The 16,278-nt window shown below is 34.3% G+C and overlaps 2 protein-coding genes across 2 annotated transcripts in view; both read right to left on the reverse strand.

The window, feature by feature from the left end:
- LOC101505280 (linoleate 9S-lipoxygenase-like) overlaps nucleotides 1–5,203 on the reverse strand; it is a 7,610-nt gene extending 2,407 nt beyond the window's left edge. Inside the window, exons 1-8 of the mRNA XM_073363836.1 lie at nucleotides 4,435–5,203; nucleotides 3,594–3,892; nucleotides 3,251–3,494; nucleotides 2,493–2,831; nucleotides 2,133–2,218; nucleotides 1,742–1,831; nucleotides 886–1,184; nucleotides 3–248 (exon numbers count right to left, since the gene is read on the reverse strand). Coding sequence (XP_073219937.1) covers nucleotides 3–248; nucleotides 886–1,184; nucleotides 1,742–1,831; nucleotides 2,133–2,218; nucleotides 2,493–2,831; nucleotides 3,251–3,494; nucleotides 3,594–3,892; nucleotides 4,435–4,642 — 1,811 coding nt within the window. The 5' untranslated portion in view covers nucleotides 4,643–5,203. The remainder of the gene's footprint in view (nucleotides 1–2; nucleotides 249–885; nucleotides 1,185–1,741; nucleotides 1,832–2,132; nucleotides 2,219–2,492; nucleotides 2,832–3,250; nucleotides 3,495–3,593; nucleotides 3,893–4,434) is intronic.
- Nucleotides 5,204–5,352: 149 nt separating this feature from the next.
- Nucleotides 5,353–15,777, reverse strand: LOC101504968 (protein transport protein SEC23 C). The gene is made up of 12 exons (XM_004510150.4): nucleotides 14,915–15,777; nucleotides 14,411–14,584; nucleotides 13,628–13,789; nucleotides 11,713–11,855; nucleotides 9,912–9,987; nucleotides 9,638–9,813; nucleotides 9,460–9,541; nucleotides 8,548–8,625; nucleotides 7,682–7,843; nucleotides 7,303–7,566; nucleotides 5,760–5,864; nucleotides 5,353–5,641 (listed from the first exon to the last, which is right to left on the reverse strand). The coding sequence occupies exons 1-12, from the start codon at nucleotides 15,638–15,640 to the stop codon at nucleotides 5,501–5,503; spliced, it is 2,289 nt and encodes a 762-aa protein (XP_004510207.1). The 5' UTR covers nucleotides 15,641–15,777; the 3' UTR covers nucleotides 5,353–5,500.
- Between the last annotated feature and the right edge of the window lie 501 nt (nucleotides 15,778–16,278).

Raw genomic sequence — 16,278 nt, forward strand, 5'->3', positions numbered from 1 at the left:
CAGGAAGTCCCTGTTCAGTAAATTTCCAGTCTTTATAGAGATCACAGGTTATTTGCATACAGGTTTCACCAGGAAATAATATTCTCTCAAGAATTCCTCCAGAGTTAATAAGGATAAGTCGAGTCAAGGCGTTTATGTGCATTGTGTCTTTGAAATGAGGATTCAATATCTGATGGATTGGATGCATTACACTTAGCCTTCTTTTGGTAGCAAGGATAAATGGTTCAACAACTGCATGTGTGTATAACCTGAAAAACTTTTCATTGCAGAATACTTAAATGGCATAAATAACATTGTAAAGTGTTAATTGCCAATTATCTTTTTTCTTCTTTCTATGGTTCTTCAATTCCCTTTTTAGTTAAGTGTCTCAGCTACTTAACAAGTTTAATGTTTATCCACTGATAATATAAAAAAAAATTACACATTCGTCCAATCATATTTTATTATTATGTCACTTTGTTATATCAATTTATAATACATCTCTATATTATATAAAGATATGTGTAAAACTTGTTTACATTGTCAATGTATTGTTATTAAACTCTTAATTTTGCAAAAGTTCTACTTTTTAATTAAGAAAATGAGTTTAATAATTATACATTAATAACTTAAATATCCAATCATACTTCACCATCTTATCCCATTATAATATCAACCCTTAAAACTACTTTAATTAATATTATAGTGTGACAGAATGGCGAAGTATCATCGCATATTAACATTATTGAACGTACAATACAATGTTTTGTTGTTAAGCTCTTCTAGTTGTACATGTGCACTTAAATTTAAACCACAGAAAAGTGAAAAGAACATCTTTGTAAGTAGAACTTGTTATATGAGCACTAGAACATTAGTAATTGAGATTGCATAAAGATTTTAACTCACCATTGGCTAACTAGTATATGGTAAAAAGCATCGTTAGCTAAAACATGAGCTTTGGCAAGCTGCCAAAGTGCTGCATGCATCCCTTGCTTTGCTGGAAGAAAAATTCTATGGATTTCAAGAGCTATAGATGAGCCTGGCAAACTGAGTTCTATTGTCAGTGGTTTAAGCATGCCGTCACTTCTTAAGAATAGAAGTGTCCTAGATGCATAAGCACATACCCCATTTGCATTTATTCTGTTCAAATATGGCATGAGATAGTCATGGTGCTCCAACATGAATATTCTTCCTTGTTCCAAGGCCTAACAGTTTTGTGGTGAAAGAGAAAGAAATAAATAAGATTGACATCCTAGGATGGAGTACATTAATGGAAGAAGGACACATTGCCTACTCATGAGTACTAAACTATGAAGTATTGACACAGACACAGACATCGAATATGACACTGACATGTCGACACTAGTAATAATTTGAGAAAATATAATAATTGAATGTGATCACATGTCTCGAGGTTGTGTCGGTGTCTAACACTGACACATGTCAGAAACCAAACATGCCTTCGGTCTGAAGTTGGTGCTACATAGGTTCAAAACACATGCATATTAAAAGTTTTTTAGGGTAATTGTTTTGTGAAAACTTCCATTCAAAGAAAGTCTTCAAAGAGAAAATGCTAGACTATAAACAAGTCAACCTCAATCATACTTTATTCCCATATAATTGAAAGCTCAATAATCAGAACATTCAAATGTAAAATTGTAATGTTTAAGTATCATGATTCTCTTCTTTAGAATATTAGGCATCTCCTAAAGTAAAAAATTGACCTCTTGAAATTCAAGGGTTGTAGACTGTTGTGACTTACCTGAGGAAGTGTCCATCCTTCAAGCATCTGTTCTATGATTGATTGTTCAACTGAACTCTGCACTCCATATTTGTTTTGAGGTGGAAATGTCTGTATATGGTAAGTAGAAACCAATGATGATTAGGCCAAAATTGCGAGTTTAAATAACTTTGTGATTACACAATTATACAACCATAAATTATTCAAAAGAAGTTTTATGACTGAGGAAACTAATGATGAACTAGTTACATTCATTATATTTTCTTTGTAGGGACTTTAATTCGTTTCACCGTTTTGATTGCGCAATGTTGGCTGGTATAGATGTGTTGCGCTAATGAAGTAGACTCAGGAATGGTTGTTATACAGGATAACAAATTATTTCTAAAGCATAGTTCATGAGCATATGAATTACCTTCAAACACTGGATTCTGACAGGGTGTGTTCCTGCAAGCATTTGTCGCCCAAACTCCATGTCATCATTCCAAGTCCATTCATTTTCTGAAATGCATGTTGAAAATTTCATAAAACTATTTTGCATCAATTAACTGCTCAGATAGAACACAAAGTCTTCTTTAAGTTAAGGAGAGCGAACTTCAAATTTAACTAAGTTTACCTAATAGTGCAATTTTCTAGTGGTTACCTTTCCCATCAAAACCTTATTTAGTTCTCTATGACTCTGTAGTCCATACAATTGAGCTGTTACACTAACTAGCAAACTAACAATGAAATTAATGTAAAATATCTACATACAAATCATATCAAACTCTTTTACCATATATGATTGGACGGATAGGAATATTCCGTAGGTCTTCGTTGATCGCCTGAGTTATTTCCTTAAAGTGCTTAATTGGTATTTTCTTTAAGGTGTCTCTGATCCATCCGTCTATTGTTCGGTTTCTATTGCTTGAGAGCATGCCAAGTATCTCTTCAAATGATTGAAAGCTTTTAGAACTTTTTTGATGTAATGATTCTGTCTTTAAAGATAGTAAATGTATCATGGCATGGATAGAATTTGATTTGAGCTCCTTCAATTTGTTGGGGCTAAATCTCTCGTCTGAAGGGATATATATGTCAAAATTTGTTGCTTGTGGCCTTCTCTCAGTTGATGGACCTAAAGTTTTGTTTGGAGATACATGAAACAAATAATGAAAATCAACCCAAAAGTTCTCTCTCAGAGAGATAGACTATTTTGAAGAAATGATGTAATGCAGACCCTTTGATTAATTAGGAATATTTATTTCCTTTGATTACTTTAGCCTAGTCTGTATATATAAAATAAACATTTTCAGATATAAAGCATGTTTGTATTCTACAATGCTAATGTAAGTTTTAAACTGCAATATTGAGCATTAAAGCAATAGAGATATATTTGCAATAACATTGCAACTACAATTTTGGCCATGTATTTTCTGCGACTTTTTGCTATATAGAGAATCATAATAAATTGAAAACATGATCCCAATGGTAATGGTTAATGCCAATTGAGATTGCTATCTTAACCTAGAATTGAGAGACAAGTAAATCAAGTACCTTCTGTACTACGTTTTTGACCTGTTCTTACTCTGCGTGGATATGGATATAATCTTGAACCGCCTAAGATAGGTCTAAAATGCTCCAAACCTTTGTCAGGATCGCCGAGGTCATTGTAGTAGTCATAGTCATAGATTCTATCCCATTCTCTTCTTTCTTCCATTCCATTATTACCTCTCAATTTATCAAGCTCTTCCTTTCTTAGTTCCAATAAAGCTCTAGGTGTTTGACTTGGAAGATAACACTGTCATGAACAAAACTTTGTAATAATTTCATGTAATCTAACAACACAAAATAAACCAATAAAATCAAGCAAGTACATTTGTTATATGATGCAACTTACTCTATTTGAGAAGAAGAGTCTATCAGATTTGGTCTTCTTGATTGGATATATCCAAGAATTGCAATCAAAGTGAATGATTCTATTGGTACAAGTCTCAATAGATGCAGACTGAAGAAAAAATTTCTTATTGTATTTGTTTTGAATCACAAAAGCTCTTGGATTTTCAAAATGTGAGTCCACCTGTAGTTTAATTTTATATGTCTTAATCTTGGTTTGTGCATCACCATCATTATGGTGATTTTTCTTGCTCCCACATTCCTTAAAATATGTTTTCTCGCTCAACCACCCTTTACCGGTATCTATTCAATATAATACAAAGTTGAAAACTAAGTAAGATGCTCACCTTGTTAAAGCATATCATAAGGTAAACTATATATTATAGGAGTGTAACATTATTTTGGTCATTGAAATTGTAGCAGTTGGACAATTTGATCCCCAAAATTAATTAATAGCATATTGTTTATGGCAAGCTTAATTGAACATGTGTACATAAATTTGTTTAGGGTTTTGATTGATCTCTATTTTGTTATCTAGATTTGTCACAATTGACTGGCAGATGGACTACATTGATTGATAGTCTTCGATTTCATAGATTACTTCAATATTTTGTAAATTTGAAGAACTAAATTAATCGAGTCTTTCAATTTTAAGTGTTGTAATCCACTCTATAGTATATATGCTTGACCCCCTAACATTATGTGTTGTAATTGCATTTGTAAAAAAAAGAAAAATGAATTGCATTTGTCAGCTAAAGAAACTATTTACAATTGAAAAGGAATACTAAATTAACTTTTTCATTGAAAAGAATATTGACATTGGCTAGTGTGTGAAATGAGCTTACTAGGATCCACTTCTGTGCCACTAAAAATCTGAACAGAAATGAATTTTGCAGGTATTGATTTCTTTTGATTGAGGATGATCACAAACTTTCCTTTGAGAGTTAATTGTTGGACAGCTTGGCATATAGGATTGAATTTATTAACAATTTTGCTTTTGGTTGAAGAAGAATAGTGCCACTTTGAGATACAAGGTCTTTTTGTGGCTTCCATTCATGCATACTTTTTCTCTTATTGATAGTGTTTGTTTGAATAAATCATCATGAATGAGTTTTGCAGTTAGTTAGTTGTGTTTGAAATTTGAATACTTGCCTTGTATTACCATTTTGGCATCGGATACATTGCTTGCGTTGGGCTTTTATTCTAGTTATAGCTAAGAAATGCTAAAATGCTACGAGCTTGTGGTTCAAAAGAACATTACCTAAAAGCTCAGTTCGTAAATCAACTCAACACGCAACCTTAGAAATTGAATCCATGCTACCAAATACCTAACTTGAACATAACCCATAAATTTCACTATCAATGTGTTTTAACTTGCCACACTTATCTTTGAGCTCAGAAACAAATAATTTGTTCATTTTACTACCAATTTTTTTACTTATTATTCCAGATAGTATAACTTTGCAGGCAGTCTTCTGCCATCCTTCTACATCATACTAAATTACTGGTTATTATTATCAAGTGTCAAGATCCCAATGTTTTGCACCATCTATGAGGGGTTCCATTCGTAGGAGATAAGATTCTGGAAGCAAGTGAGGCTGGGGAAGGATGTGATGGGAATGCTCGCAAAAAATACAATTTCAAGAAAGAAAAATAAAAAGATGCAAAGATTATATGAATCCACCCATTTGCTGCAAACAACTGGCCGGAACCTGGATAGCAGATAAATTTTTTATGTTTGAGTAATTAGTAACAGTATAATATAGATGTAATCTTCCATGTCATTGATCAAATAATTACAAAATTTTGCACTAAATTTTAAATAATAAAAGTATATAAGAGAAAGTTAAATGTACAAAACAGCAATTGAAGCAAAATTTTACATAAAAAGTCACAGGTCACACTATAATTCTATTGAACAACTAATCTCTGTAAATGATCGAGGAAGACCTCAAAGCTAACATCATCCGTGAAGATAATATCCCCTCCAGGGAGTGAAGCTTCGGTGGTATATGTTGCAGAAGGATTTAACTTTGCTAGAAGAAATCGAGCCTGCACATTGTACATGAACGCCAAACATGTTAGATTACAAATGAACAAAAATAGACAAAGTCGCCTCAAGCAAAGATACCAATATGCAACAAATCAGTTTGAAGTATTCGAAGGTAACCTGGGATCCATGTTGATCACAAACAACCAGGCGAGGCACAGGAAATCTCTCTTTCATTATTAAATCTGAATCGTCGTGAGGAGCTCGTAGCAACTGAGCGAATGCCTGCAAAATATTTGACTCAAATTAACTAAATTGACAATGTGAAGGTAAGATTATTCGTCATGCCATTTATCAGCTTATGACCTTATAAGAAATGCTGATGGAAGCCTACAATGACTTCGGAAAGGTGTCCAACTACCAAGCATGGATTTCCTACTTAAGACCTTAATTATGCCTCACATATTCAAATGCTTCAACTTACATTGGCTTAAAGATATGCCAGTGCTTAAGTAGTTCAAAATTAGTATAATTTTGTGAAATCTCTGTCAGGAAAATCTTCCCACAAAAAAAACATGCTGTGGTACTGAATATTAAGAGTCAACAAGAACTTAAGCTAATGTTCCTAAGATATTTTGCCAGTGCTTAAGTAGTTCAAAATTAGTATAATTTTGTGAAATCTCTGTCAGGAAAATCTTTCCACAAAAAAAAAAACATGTTGTGGTACTGAATATTAAGAGTCAACAAGAACTTAAGCTAGGTTCCTAAGATAAGAATTTTTCACACAGTAGTAGTCGTAGTTGCACATGGTGGGGGTGGTCGCAACCGCTCATGAAGTTGGGTGGTGATGGTGCTTGCAGTCACACATGCAGTAGAGGAAGAGAACAGGGTAGAGAGAGAGAAGAAGAGCGTAAGAGAGAAGAAGCGTGTAGGAAGGTGTAGGAAGATGAGGGTAAACTGGCAAAATATCATCTTTTTAGGTTTTATTAGGATTTTAACCCATTTGGGCCTGGGTTTGGGTCGGGTAATACGACCCAACTCACATTTTTTCCTGCTTTTTTACAAAAAAAAATCGCCATTTCCCATTGTGTCGCCATGAACTTTGTATGGCGGTATGCTCAATTTCCAGCACTGATATCCGCCATGGCCGCAATTCGACAACACTGCTTGTGGATGTATTTATTCTTCGGATCTATTAATATCGAGATTCAAGAATGCTGAGTGCTACTCTCGAGCAGTTTACAAACATTTTCCTAGTCTACTCAAGTCTTAGTCTATTCTCAAGTATAATGTTGATGTAGATGAGTGAATAAATGAGAAAAGATAGGACCATGAATGAAACAAATCACAAAGTCTTAGAATATAAACTAATACAAGGCCCGATTAACTGAAAATTAATGCCCAACTTCAGCCTAGGATCTGCAAAATTTAGTAAGACCTCGTAGAAACTGCAAACACAGCCCTGTTCTGAAATATAAACTTAAGCACATTACTGAACCTAATCTTGACTCATAATGATAAAGTAAAGCCCATAAACTACGGCAACTTGTCCCAACAATGAAACTATGCCAAAATACTGAAATGATTTCACCTATAGTCTTATACTTTCAAGATGTTACATTGTCTCCATCTGCTGGATACTCTTGTTCTCCCACAAAAAATTTCCAATCAAAATTTAATAGCATACACGGTATAGATTAGCAATAACAAGTCCAAGGCATACCTGATGTTCTGGTTCATTATGATATCCAGCCTTGCGCCATTGAGCAATGGTTGAACCATGAAAAATAACAACTGTGAAAAATGAATCCAAAAGCAGAACCCTATCAGCCGCAATGGCTGCAACATCGAGAAGAGCAGGTTCAGGACCAGAATGGAATGAATAGGAAATCAATGAAGGCTGAACCATGACGACAGAGTTAGTAACGTTTTCCCGGTTTAGAATCATTCTAAAGTAGGCAGTCTCATCTGGGCTGTTGTTGAAGACCTGCAATAATATAATTAACGGAAAAAAAGTGAACACTGTTGAAGTACAAATGTAGCAATAGGAAATATCACCAATGACAAACATTATTAGAGGTCTGAAAACACAAAGTGCATACCTGAACAAACTGAGAACGCCGTAAATGAAACATAAATTGTGGGAATATTGACAACCTGGGAGACAAACTGAACGAAGATGGAGTGTCCTTTTGAAACTCTCCAAACCGGGAACACAAATTTATCAATGCCTTATCCAACCATCTGATAGGATCAAATTCAGCCTGATACCAAAATTACATCGTCACAGGGTGTCACAAAAATGATATTTAACATAAGCAGACAGAAAACCATATCAAGCTCATCACTGAGAAAGAGAAAAGCAGGTCCTTGGTTCTCACAACTATGGAAATGCCATACAGACCATACCAAGCTAATCGGTGAGAAGGAGAAAAGCAGGTTCTCAGAACTATGGATATGTGATGTCATATAGACCAACTGGCAAATAATAGTTCTGAGACTCTTGATTCTTTATGCCAATGTACTTGTCAACAATATAATACAGAAATTTAATGGGTTATGATTCACTGTATTCCTTTATTCTTTTACATGAATAGAATAAAAAACTGAAACCCCATGCCACTATACATTTGTAATATCTCCAATTTCTTTTTGGCAAATCTCATGCTCTACTGGTAAAATCAATTTACAGAACTAGAATCCATAAAATTGAGTAAAGCATGTTAGAGAAATAGTGCAGAAAAGTGTGTATGCGCGGGCGCGTGTGTGTGTGTATAGAGAGAGAGAGAGAAACTTTTTTTAAAACAATTCTGCAAAGTGGTGTATCAAAATAAATTTCTGCATGAGAAACAAAAAAACTAATGACATGGATTATATCCAGCTAAAAACTACAATATATATATCGAACAGGCTGAGATACAATTATGTAAAATATATTTCAAAAGTGTAGAACATATCCAGCATTTACCTCTGTTTCCATTTTGAAAGACACTTGGCGTGCCATGACTATAGCAGCTGCTTCTTGGTCAAATCCAGCAACCAAGTCCTACAACATTTTACATCGCTGATTACACTGAAGAATTCCAGAAAATGACTAAAACGATAAATTTATATCAAACAAGTGAAAAAATATTGTACTTCCAGGAACGGATATAGAGTGCTCAAGTTACTGCATATAGCATATCATGAAGCATTAAATCACTATAAGCTTTATTGTAACATGTCAAACAGAGAAAAGTCGAAAGATAAAATTCTTGACAATTGTTGTAAGAAATTAGAAATAAGAATATCAACCCCAAAAAAACTTTAACACCCATCAGATCACCAGGAATCGATAAAGTTTTAGATAAACAAACAGATTCAATGCTTTCCAACCCAAGAAAACTAGCTATGAAGTTCCCACGGTACCACAAATTATAACAAAAGCACATCTCCAAATACAAGTCAAATTAAATAACAAGTTATTGTTAACTAATTGTAAAAGCTAATGAAAATAAACCAGCATTAATCATTATCCAAACACAATTAACATAGAAACTCCAGTTCAACAAAGAAAAGTGTAAAACCAGAAAAGGCAATTAAAGAAGTATTGTGTATAAAGTAATCCAAAACAAGCTCATAAAATAATGTCTATTTCAATAGTCTCACTTCCTAAATCAATGCAAGGGCATAAATAGAATGGTAAACAAAGAAAAAGTCTTTGTTTTGCATCTTAATTCCTTGTATGTAATTAAAAATGTGCTGCGCATATCATTCTCCACACCATTTTTATAATCAATTTTACAATACGACAAACCCAAATATATTGTGTTGCAGTGTTAATAATGGATATCAAAAGAATTAAATTTAATGAATCAAAGGGTAACAGATGAAAGCTCACCTGCATGCTTCCTGGTCCAGCAACCCATCTACGTGAAAGGGTTGTGACCCGAAATCTCATTTTTCCACTGTTATTCTGATAACTGAAGCAAAAAATCTGTTATGAGTGAGAAATATTTCATCACATGACCACAACAGACAACAGATTACTCAAAGGTGCACTAAGATGGTTTTCATACTAAGTCAAGAATTGAAAGTAAAATTGATTGCTTGTGGACTGCATCGTAGCGTCAGGAGTTTCCTTCCTCACAATGTCAAAAAACAAACACAATGACGTCGATTTGTCAAGGCCACACATCTTCCATGCACTAGTACCCCCTTGACCAATAACAACATCTGAGCATAATGGACTTTTCTGCATATACCAAGAAGCAGCTTAACATTTTTTTCTGTAGGGGAATGCTATAGAGCATTTAACATGCAAAAAAGATAGAACAAAGCTTCTATATATACCTTTTCAAGAGATGCACAAGGGCCAATAATACCTTGGACTTTGATGTCCTTAGAGCAGTTTATCTCAAATATTCCACTGCACAGAGAAGATAAAAAAAGGTTAACAAAGCCAATCAACTTCTACCTCGGATCATTGATTTTTATTTTTTTTTCAATTAGAAACACGTGTTTCTGGTTTCCTGGCTGGAATCAGAATTCAGAAGCCACAAGGATATGCTTCTGCTTCTGGGACGGTTCTTTCAGATGTGGACAAAAGGTACTATGTAACTTCTGAAACTTTCATTAGTTTATTCATAGCCAGAAATCATCTGTTTCTAGATCCAGATGCCACAGAATTACTTTTATTTTTCCAGAAACTTTGGTTTGGGTACTCTTAATTTGTTAGTGACTGTTACCAGTGTGTTTACTCTGAGATGCTCCTTAAATTCCGAAATTGTTATCTAAATGGTATCATAAAATTAATGTGGCAGCTTATATTATCATTATTTGATATTTATTTTATTATTTTTTGGTTTGTTATCCTAAGTAAGCACGAGATAGAATCCTACTGTAATTAGAGCCAGAATCCTACTGTAGTTAGAGATAGAATCCTACTGTAGTTAGGAATATTAACCTTCTATAATGGTTGTCGACTTGTCGCCCAATGTATATGCCTACTAAAATGGTTTCATCTTCTAGACCACCTTCAAGAATGTTTAAAAATTAAGTGTGATTAACTTCAAAAATATCTTACTTGTCCCAATTATAGTTTGCCATCTTTTTCTCTTTTTCTCTTTTCCTCATTTCTTAACCCTAAAAGTTAAAACTTGAAGTATCAAGTTGTTTTCCAATTTTACACAATTACACACTGGTACACAAATGTAACTGGTACTGTTTACCAAATATAAATGAGTAGTATCTTCTCTAACAATAATAAATTGGTGCATACAGTAGGTTGTCCCCATTAGTTAGGTGGGAATTGTAAGAGAGATGGACCAAGCTGAATATGAATATATAACAATGAGGGTTGAGAGGGGTATATTATATCTATGTCATTTCAGAAAGAGTTGGGTCTTTAGGTATATGGAGATGCAAACTCTTCAAATTTTGCAATCGGGTCAATAATCCAGGGAATTCTTCTTTACATCATCTATTATTACCAGTTCGTATCAACTGATATTAGAGTTACAACTTACAGCTCTCATTTTCCGAGGGTAGATTGAAGGTTGAATGAAGGATACAATCAAGAATTGAAGTGATTGAAAAAGGGCTGAATGAACTGAGACAGCATGAAAAGGAGGAGGCTGAAAGGAATTAAAGTTCTCGGAATATGAGAGAAAACCAATATCATATCTTGTAAAATTGATGAAAATGAATTGTTGGGCTACAAGAGAAGGCTCTTATCTACTTAGAGAACTTTAATGCAGTGCCAGCTATCATAGTTGAAAGAGAAGTCTAACTGAATATAATTCAGTTAGTTACCATTCTAACAAACAAGCAGGAAGGGACCTGGTGCAGAGGGTGCACTGTACAGCGAGAAAAGATGCTTAGTAAAGTAAAGATACACTAATAAAAGGAGGCTTGTGACAGGATCAAGACTCAAGAACACAGTCTTTGGTGCAAGAAAAGCTGACTAAGATGGACTTGTGGCACTGGGGAAGCCATGGACAGCATATGACGACGCCTGCAAAGTCTTATTATCGAGCAGCAAAGAAAAGGGGAGCACGAATGGTGGGGTTACCTAACACTTTACCACACAAGCAAGAAACAAGAATTTAAGACGATCAATATCATAGAAAAATTAAAATATTTTATGACTTACTTTGATGCTAGGCCCAGATCATAATCCCCCGATTGGAAAACACGCTTAAGTGAATCCTTGAACACTTGATGGCCAAAACTTTCAGTAAGTACAACAAGGCCCCCAGTCCTTTCAACAGCAGTTTTAAGCTCAGCAATGCCAACCTGGAAGATAAAGAATAAAGCAGAAAAAATACTTTTTCAAATATAAGAGAACTAGACAAAGTAAAACAACCACCAGAATGTGATTTCGAATATGTGTACCAATTAAGCAATAACACATTTATCAGCCTACAGACCACCTAAAAACTAAAAGCTTAGCATAGAACAACTTCAATAAAAACAAAATCAAGTAGGACAGTTCACAAAATGATCAACATTTTTCATTTTTAATCTCCTTGAAATTAGCCAATGATTTTAGACAATAGAAACTATGAAGTTGGACAATCCAGTTATTAGTAGTAGGAAGAATCATTTCAGGATTACCTCAAGATATCAAACAACAATAAGTTTCTTAAAAAATGATTGAAACATTTTTTCCCTAAAATTACAATCTAATAATAGATGGAGGGTCCTAGAAACATAATGATGCAAACTTTGGTGGACAAGCTCAGACGACTGCTACTTCAGCAGATGCTAAAAGATTATGATGAATGGGTTCAAATGCAATTATATTCTCTAAATCGATCTCCTAGTTAGGGAAAAAATGTTTAAGCTTATTTTTTTTAGTAGAGACAACAGAGTGAAGGAGAACTTTTTTATGTTTATGAAAGAAGGGAGAAAGTGAAATGAATAGTGAGCATTTGGTTTCTTGGAAGTCTGTGCTAAGACTATCCATGTAACATTACGGATTTCGATTCCATGCATTAATATATACACATATTTACAGGCATTAATTGATCACAACTACTGATTTGAGATCAGTCGATTCACATTAAAAAAATAATAGATGAAAAGTTTACAAGCAAGGAAGATCAAGAGTCCGTTTAAAACAGGTGAAGAAAAACAATAACTTGGTCAATTATAAATATGTTCATGGAAAATAAATTGCAAACATTATATTTAGGTATTTGAAATTCTCTCTGTTTAGCAACCACCTCTGATCATAAAATAATATAAAATGAGTGAACTGCTTTAAAGGTCATCTATATGGAATCCCTTCTTTTATTGAGTTGAGAGCAGCAATTAAATGGTCTGTTCTTAAGCGTGATTCATGATAGGACATTGTGACGTAGCTTGATTCATATACCCAACCCCAAAACAGATTTCTGTTGTTGTAGTTGATGTTCTTGAGAGCACTTAAAGACTGAGGAACAGTAGACGATGGAAAGATTTTGGTAGTAAATGGAGGATTTCAGAGCCAATATTTTTTACATTGTTCTGTTGTTGTTTCTTTGTGGAATAAATTGACTTTCTTTTTATACTAGTTCCCCAGGTCGTTAAATCAATTCTAGGTTACTAAATACTAACACTGGTGATTTTGAGTGGAAATGAAGTTAGATTTTCATGCAATGTGCAGTTCTTGTTACTATTTGGAGCATTTGTTTAGGCATACACTGATATTATGGTCAATAAATTTTTAATGGAGCCGCTATTATTGAATACAAAGATGCAAGGCCAAGGATGTTACTAAGTGAATGAAGATGAGACATGCATAAGAAATTTCAACATAAACTACTTTGAAAAACTTAAATATAATAAAGTATGGAAAGAACCAAAGAAGTGAATGAATTACAACTTAAACCATTATCACAAATTCTTGATTACACTGGATGTAATCACAAGATGAACGGTCATCTAAATATTTTGTGCTAGACAAAATTTGAAAAGTGAAAAACTCTAGGTGGAAAACAGAGATATTCATCCACCATCTTATTAAACAACCAAATGGTGTACGCTAAGCAGGAAAGATCAGTTGAAAAAAGAGAAAAATTTACCTGATCAAGAGCACAAGCAAAGAGATCTAGTACATGACCTTGATGTACAAGCTGCTTCGAAAGTCCATCATAGAATTTCACACATTTATGGTAGTGTGGCACAGAATCTTTATCCAGATCTTTGTGGGAGCGAATAGGTTCAGAAAGTTGTTTGGATACAATCTACAATATACAATAGTTCATAAGGAGAGAAACAATTGAATGTCGTCAACCAATCATATGAGATGGAAATCATTTCAGTAAAAGTATATGAAATACCTAAAAGTATGTTCCTAAATAGTCAAATATAATATCTTACTTGATCCAGGAACTAATGCAATCATTATCATAGTATCATACACACTATTGTGAAAATGCCAGTAGAGCAAATGCCTCTCGAAAATTAATATACTTTCTTTAGATAAAGACGAGTTACTAAATACAAAGGGAAAAAGTACAAGGGAGGGTGAGATGGTACTCCAAAAGAAAAGACAAAAAGACCAAATTGAGGAAGAAAAAACTGATGGGATGGTTCAAAGTTTCAATTATTTAAGGACTAATACCATGCATGATGATATATCTTTCACAACTAATTTGACAATTTAGAACAGTTAGTTATGTGTTTGGATTTCAATCCACACATGTTCCAATGCACTTCAACAGGAAAACAACTCTAGTCTCAAATTCATTGGCCAGGCACAACTAAAGCAACTCTATACTACAATTGGCCAGACACACCTTCACGTCCAACACACTATCAAACCAATTACACCGTCACTTGTAAGTATGAAAAGAAATTCTTACCGGAGCAGGTCCTTCTGTTGCTGGTCCTCCAATAAATGCCATTATTCTTGCCGCAGAACCAGGAACACAAGCCCCCAACAAACTGGCCGCAATACTCAGCGCAGTGCTGGTGCACCTCGTCGCCCGTTGATCGCTAGGCACCTGCCAGGGATCCCTCTGTAGCTCATCCAAAACCTGCAAACCAAATCAAACCACAACTCACAAATAATTCAATTCATAACACCTATATAGCTCCAACACTTTAGATCAAAAGGCATATCCAAAATCCGACATATGTGACACTACACATTCAATTACTTATATTACTTCTATTTTCTCAAATTATTACTAGTTTGAAATTATATGACACTACACATGTAATTACATTCAATTATTCAATTAAGTACTTCTAATTTGTTAAATTATTACTGGTGTGGATGTGTCAATGCACTGTAGTGTATGTGCTTCATAGATTAAGACACAGCAAAACATACAATCCTAAACAGTCTAAACCAGGCACATTACCGAATTGAGCGCGAACTCACACTCCGACGCCGGAAGCAAGAACCGCGAAATACTCTCCGAGGACAGTCCATCCCGTGCACCAGCAACAACACCAACCGACGGCTTCGGTTTCTTCGCAAAGAAATTCATCTGCTCTAGAAGTAGATCCTTGGAAACATCTTTAGTACCTTTAAACACATAAGTTTTAGGAACAATACCAAATCCAAGCTCATGAACATGAACGAACGTTCCAAATGTGATAAGTCCGACGAGAGAATTATCCGGCAAAAGCTCAACCGCCTGAGAAATCGCAGATCGTAGAAAACCGATTTCCTCTTCGATGACACACGTGTCAACGACGAAGAGATAAACAGGAGGCACGTGCGGAGCAGGATCACCAGGGGAATCGTATTCAACAGTAGTGTACTGAGGGAAAAGCTCTGCGGGGAGATTTTCATCGGAGATTGAAGCATAGTGAGGCGGAAAATGATTACGTTGGAAACAGATTGGACAGATCCAGATCTTGGCGGCGAAATCGACGATGCAGAAAGGATTGAGAACGGAACGGCAAGTGCGACAACGGAGTGGAGAGTAAGGGAGAAGAGGCATGGAAGGGAAGTGTTTAATTGGAGTGTAGATTGCTGCGACTGGAACGACGACGTTTAAGGATTCTTGTTTTGTGCCGGGGATTACGTTCCACGGCATGCGAACGCCGTCTTGGGATTCGAGATCGACGAACTCCGCCATTGATTGGAGTGATTTGAGTATTTTGATTTCAAGGTAGAACTAGAAATGGTTCTGTTCTGTTATTGTTATGCTTATGCGCAGTTAAATTCACTTCTTCGTCTGTTTCGTGACGCACCCAAGCATTTTTTTTTCTTTTACAGGTCACCCAGCAACAAATTAATAATGTAAATTGCTGCTTGTTACGAAAATGAACTTTTCTAAACTAACAAAATACACTAAGTTTTTCTTTAAATTACAAATGTAACTATTATTTGTCTCTGATTTTACCAATATATGTTTTGTACCGTTAATTTTTGCAACTTTCATCCAAATTTATGAATAAATATATTCGTAAACTGCGCTTATTAATAATTTTTTTTAAGTTCAATTAAATTTCAATTTTAAGGTCAGTCAAAACAAATTATATTTTTTAGTTTTTATAAAATTATTTTGGAATTAAATAGTTAAATTCGGTTAAAATTAAGATATTTTAGACATATTTACGGTACTATATAAATATCTTTCATAAAAAATATTCTTAAAATTTAATTTTTAGACTTATATTTATGTTTATTTGAATTAATTATTGTGAAGAAATAAAACATTCAAAATTAAATTCGAATGTTATTAAACGAATTAGTTAACTGTAATAAGGTGAC

This window comes from Cicer arietinum, chromosome 7 (assembly GCF_000331145.2).
Source record: "Cicer arietinum cultivar CDC Frontier isolate Library 1 chromosome 7, Cicar.CDCFrontier_v2.0, whole genome shotgun sequence".
NCBI classification, from domain to species: Eukaryota; Viridiplantae; Streptophyta; class Magnoliopsida; order Fabales; family Fabaceae; genus Cicer; species Cicer arietinum.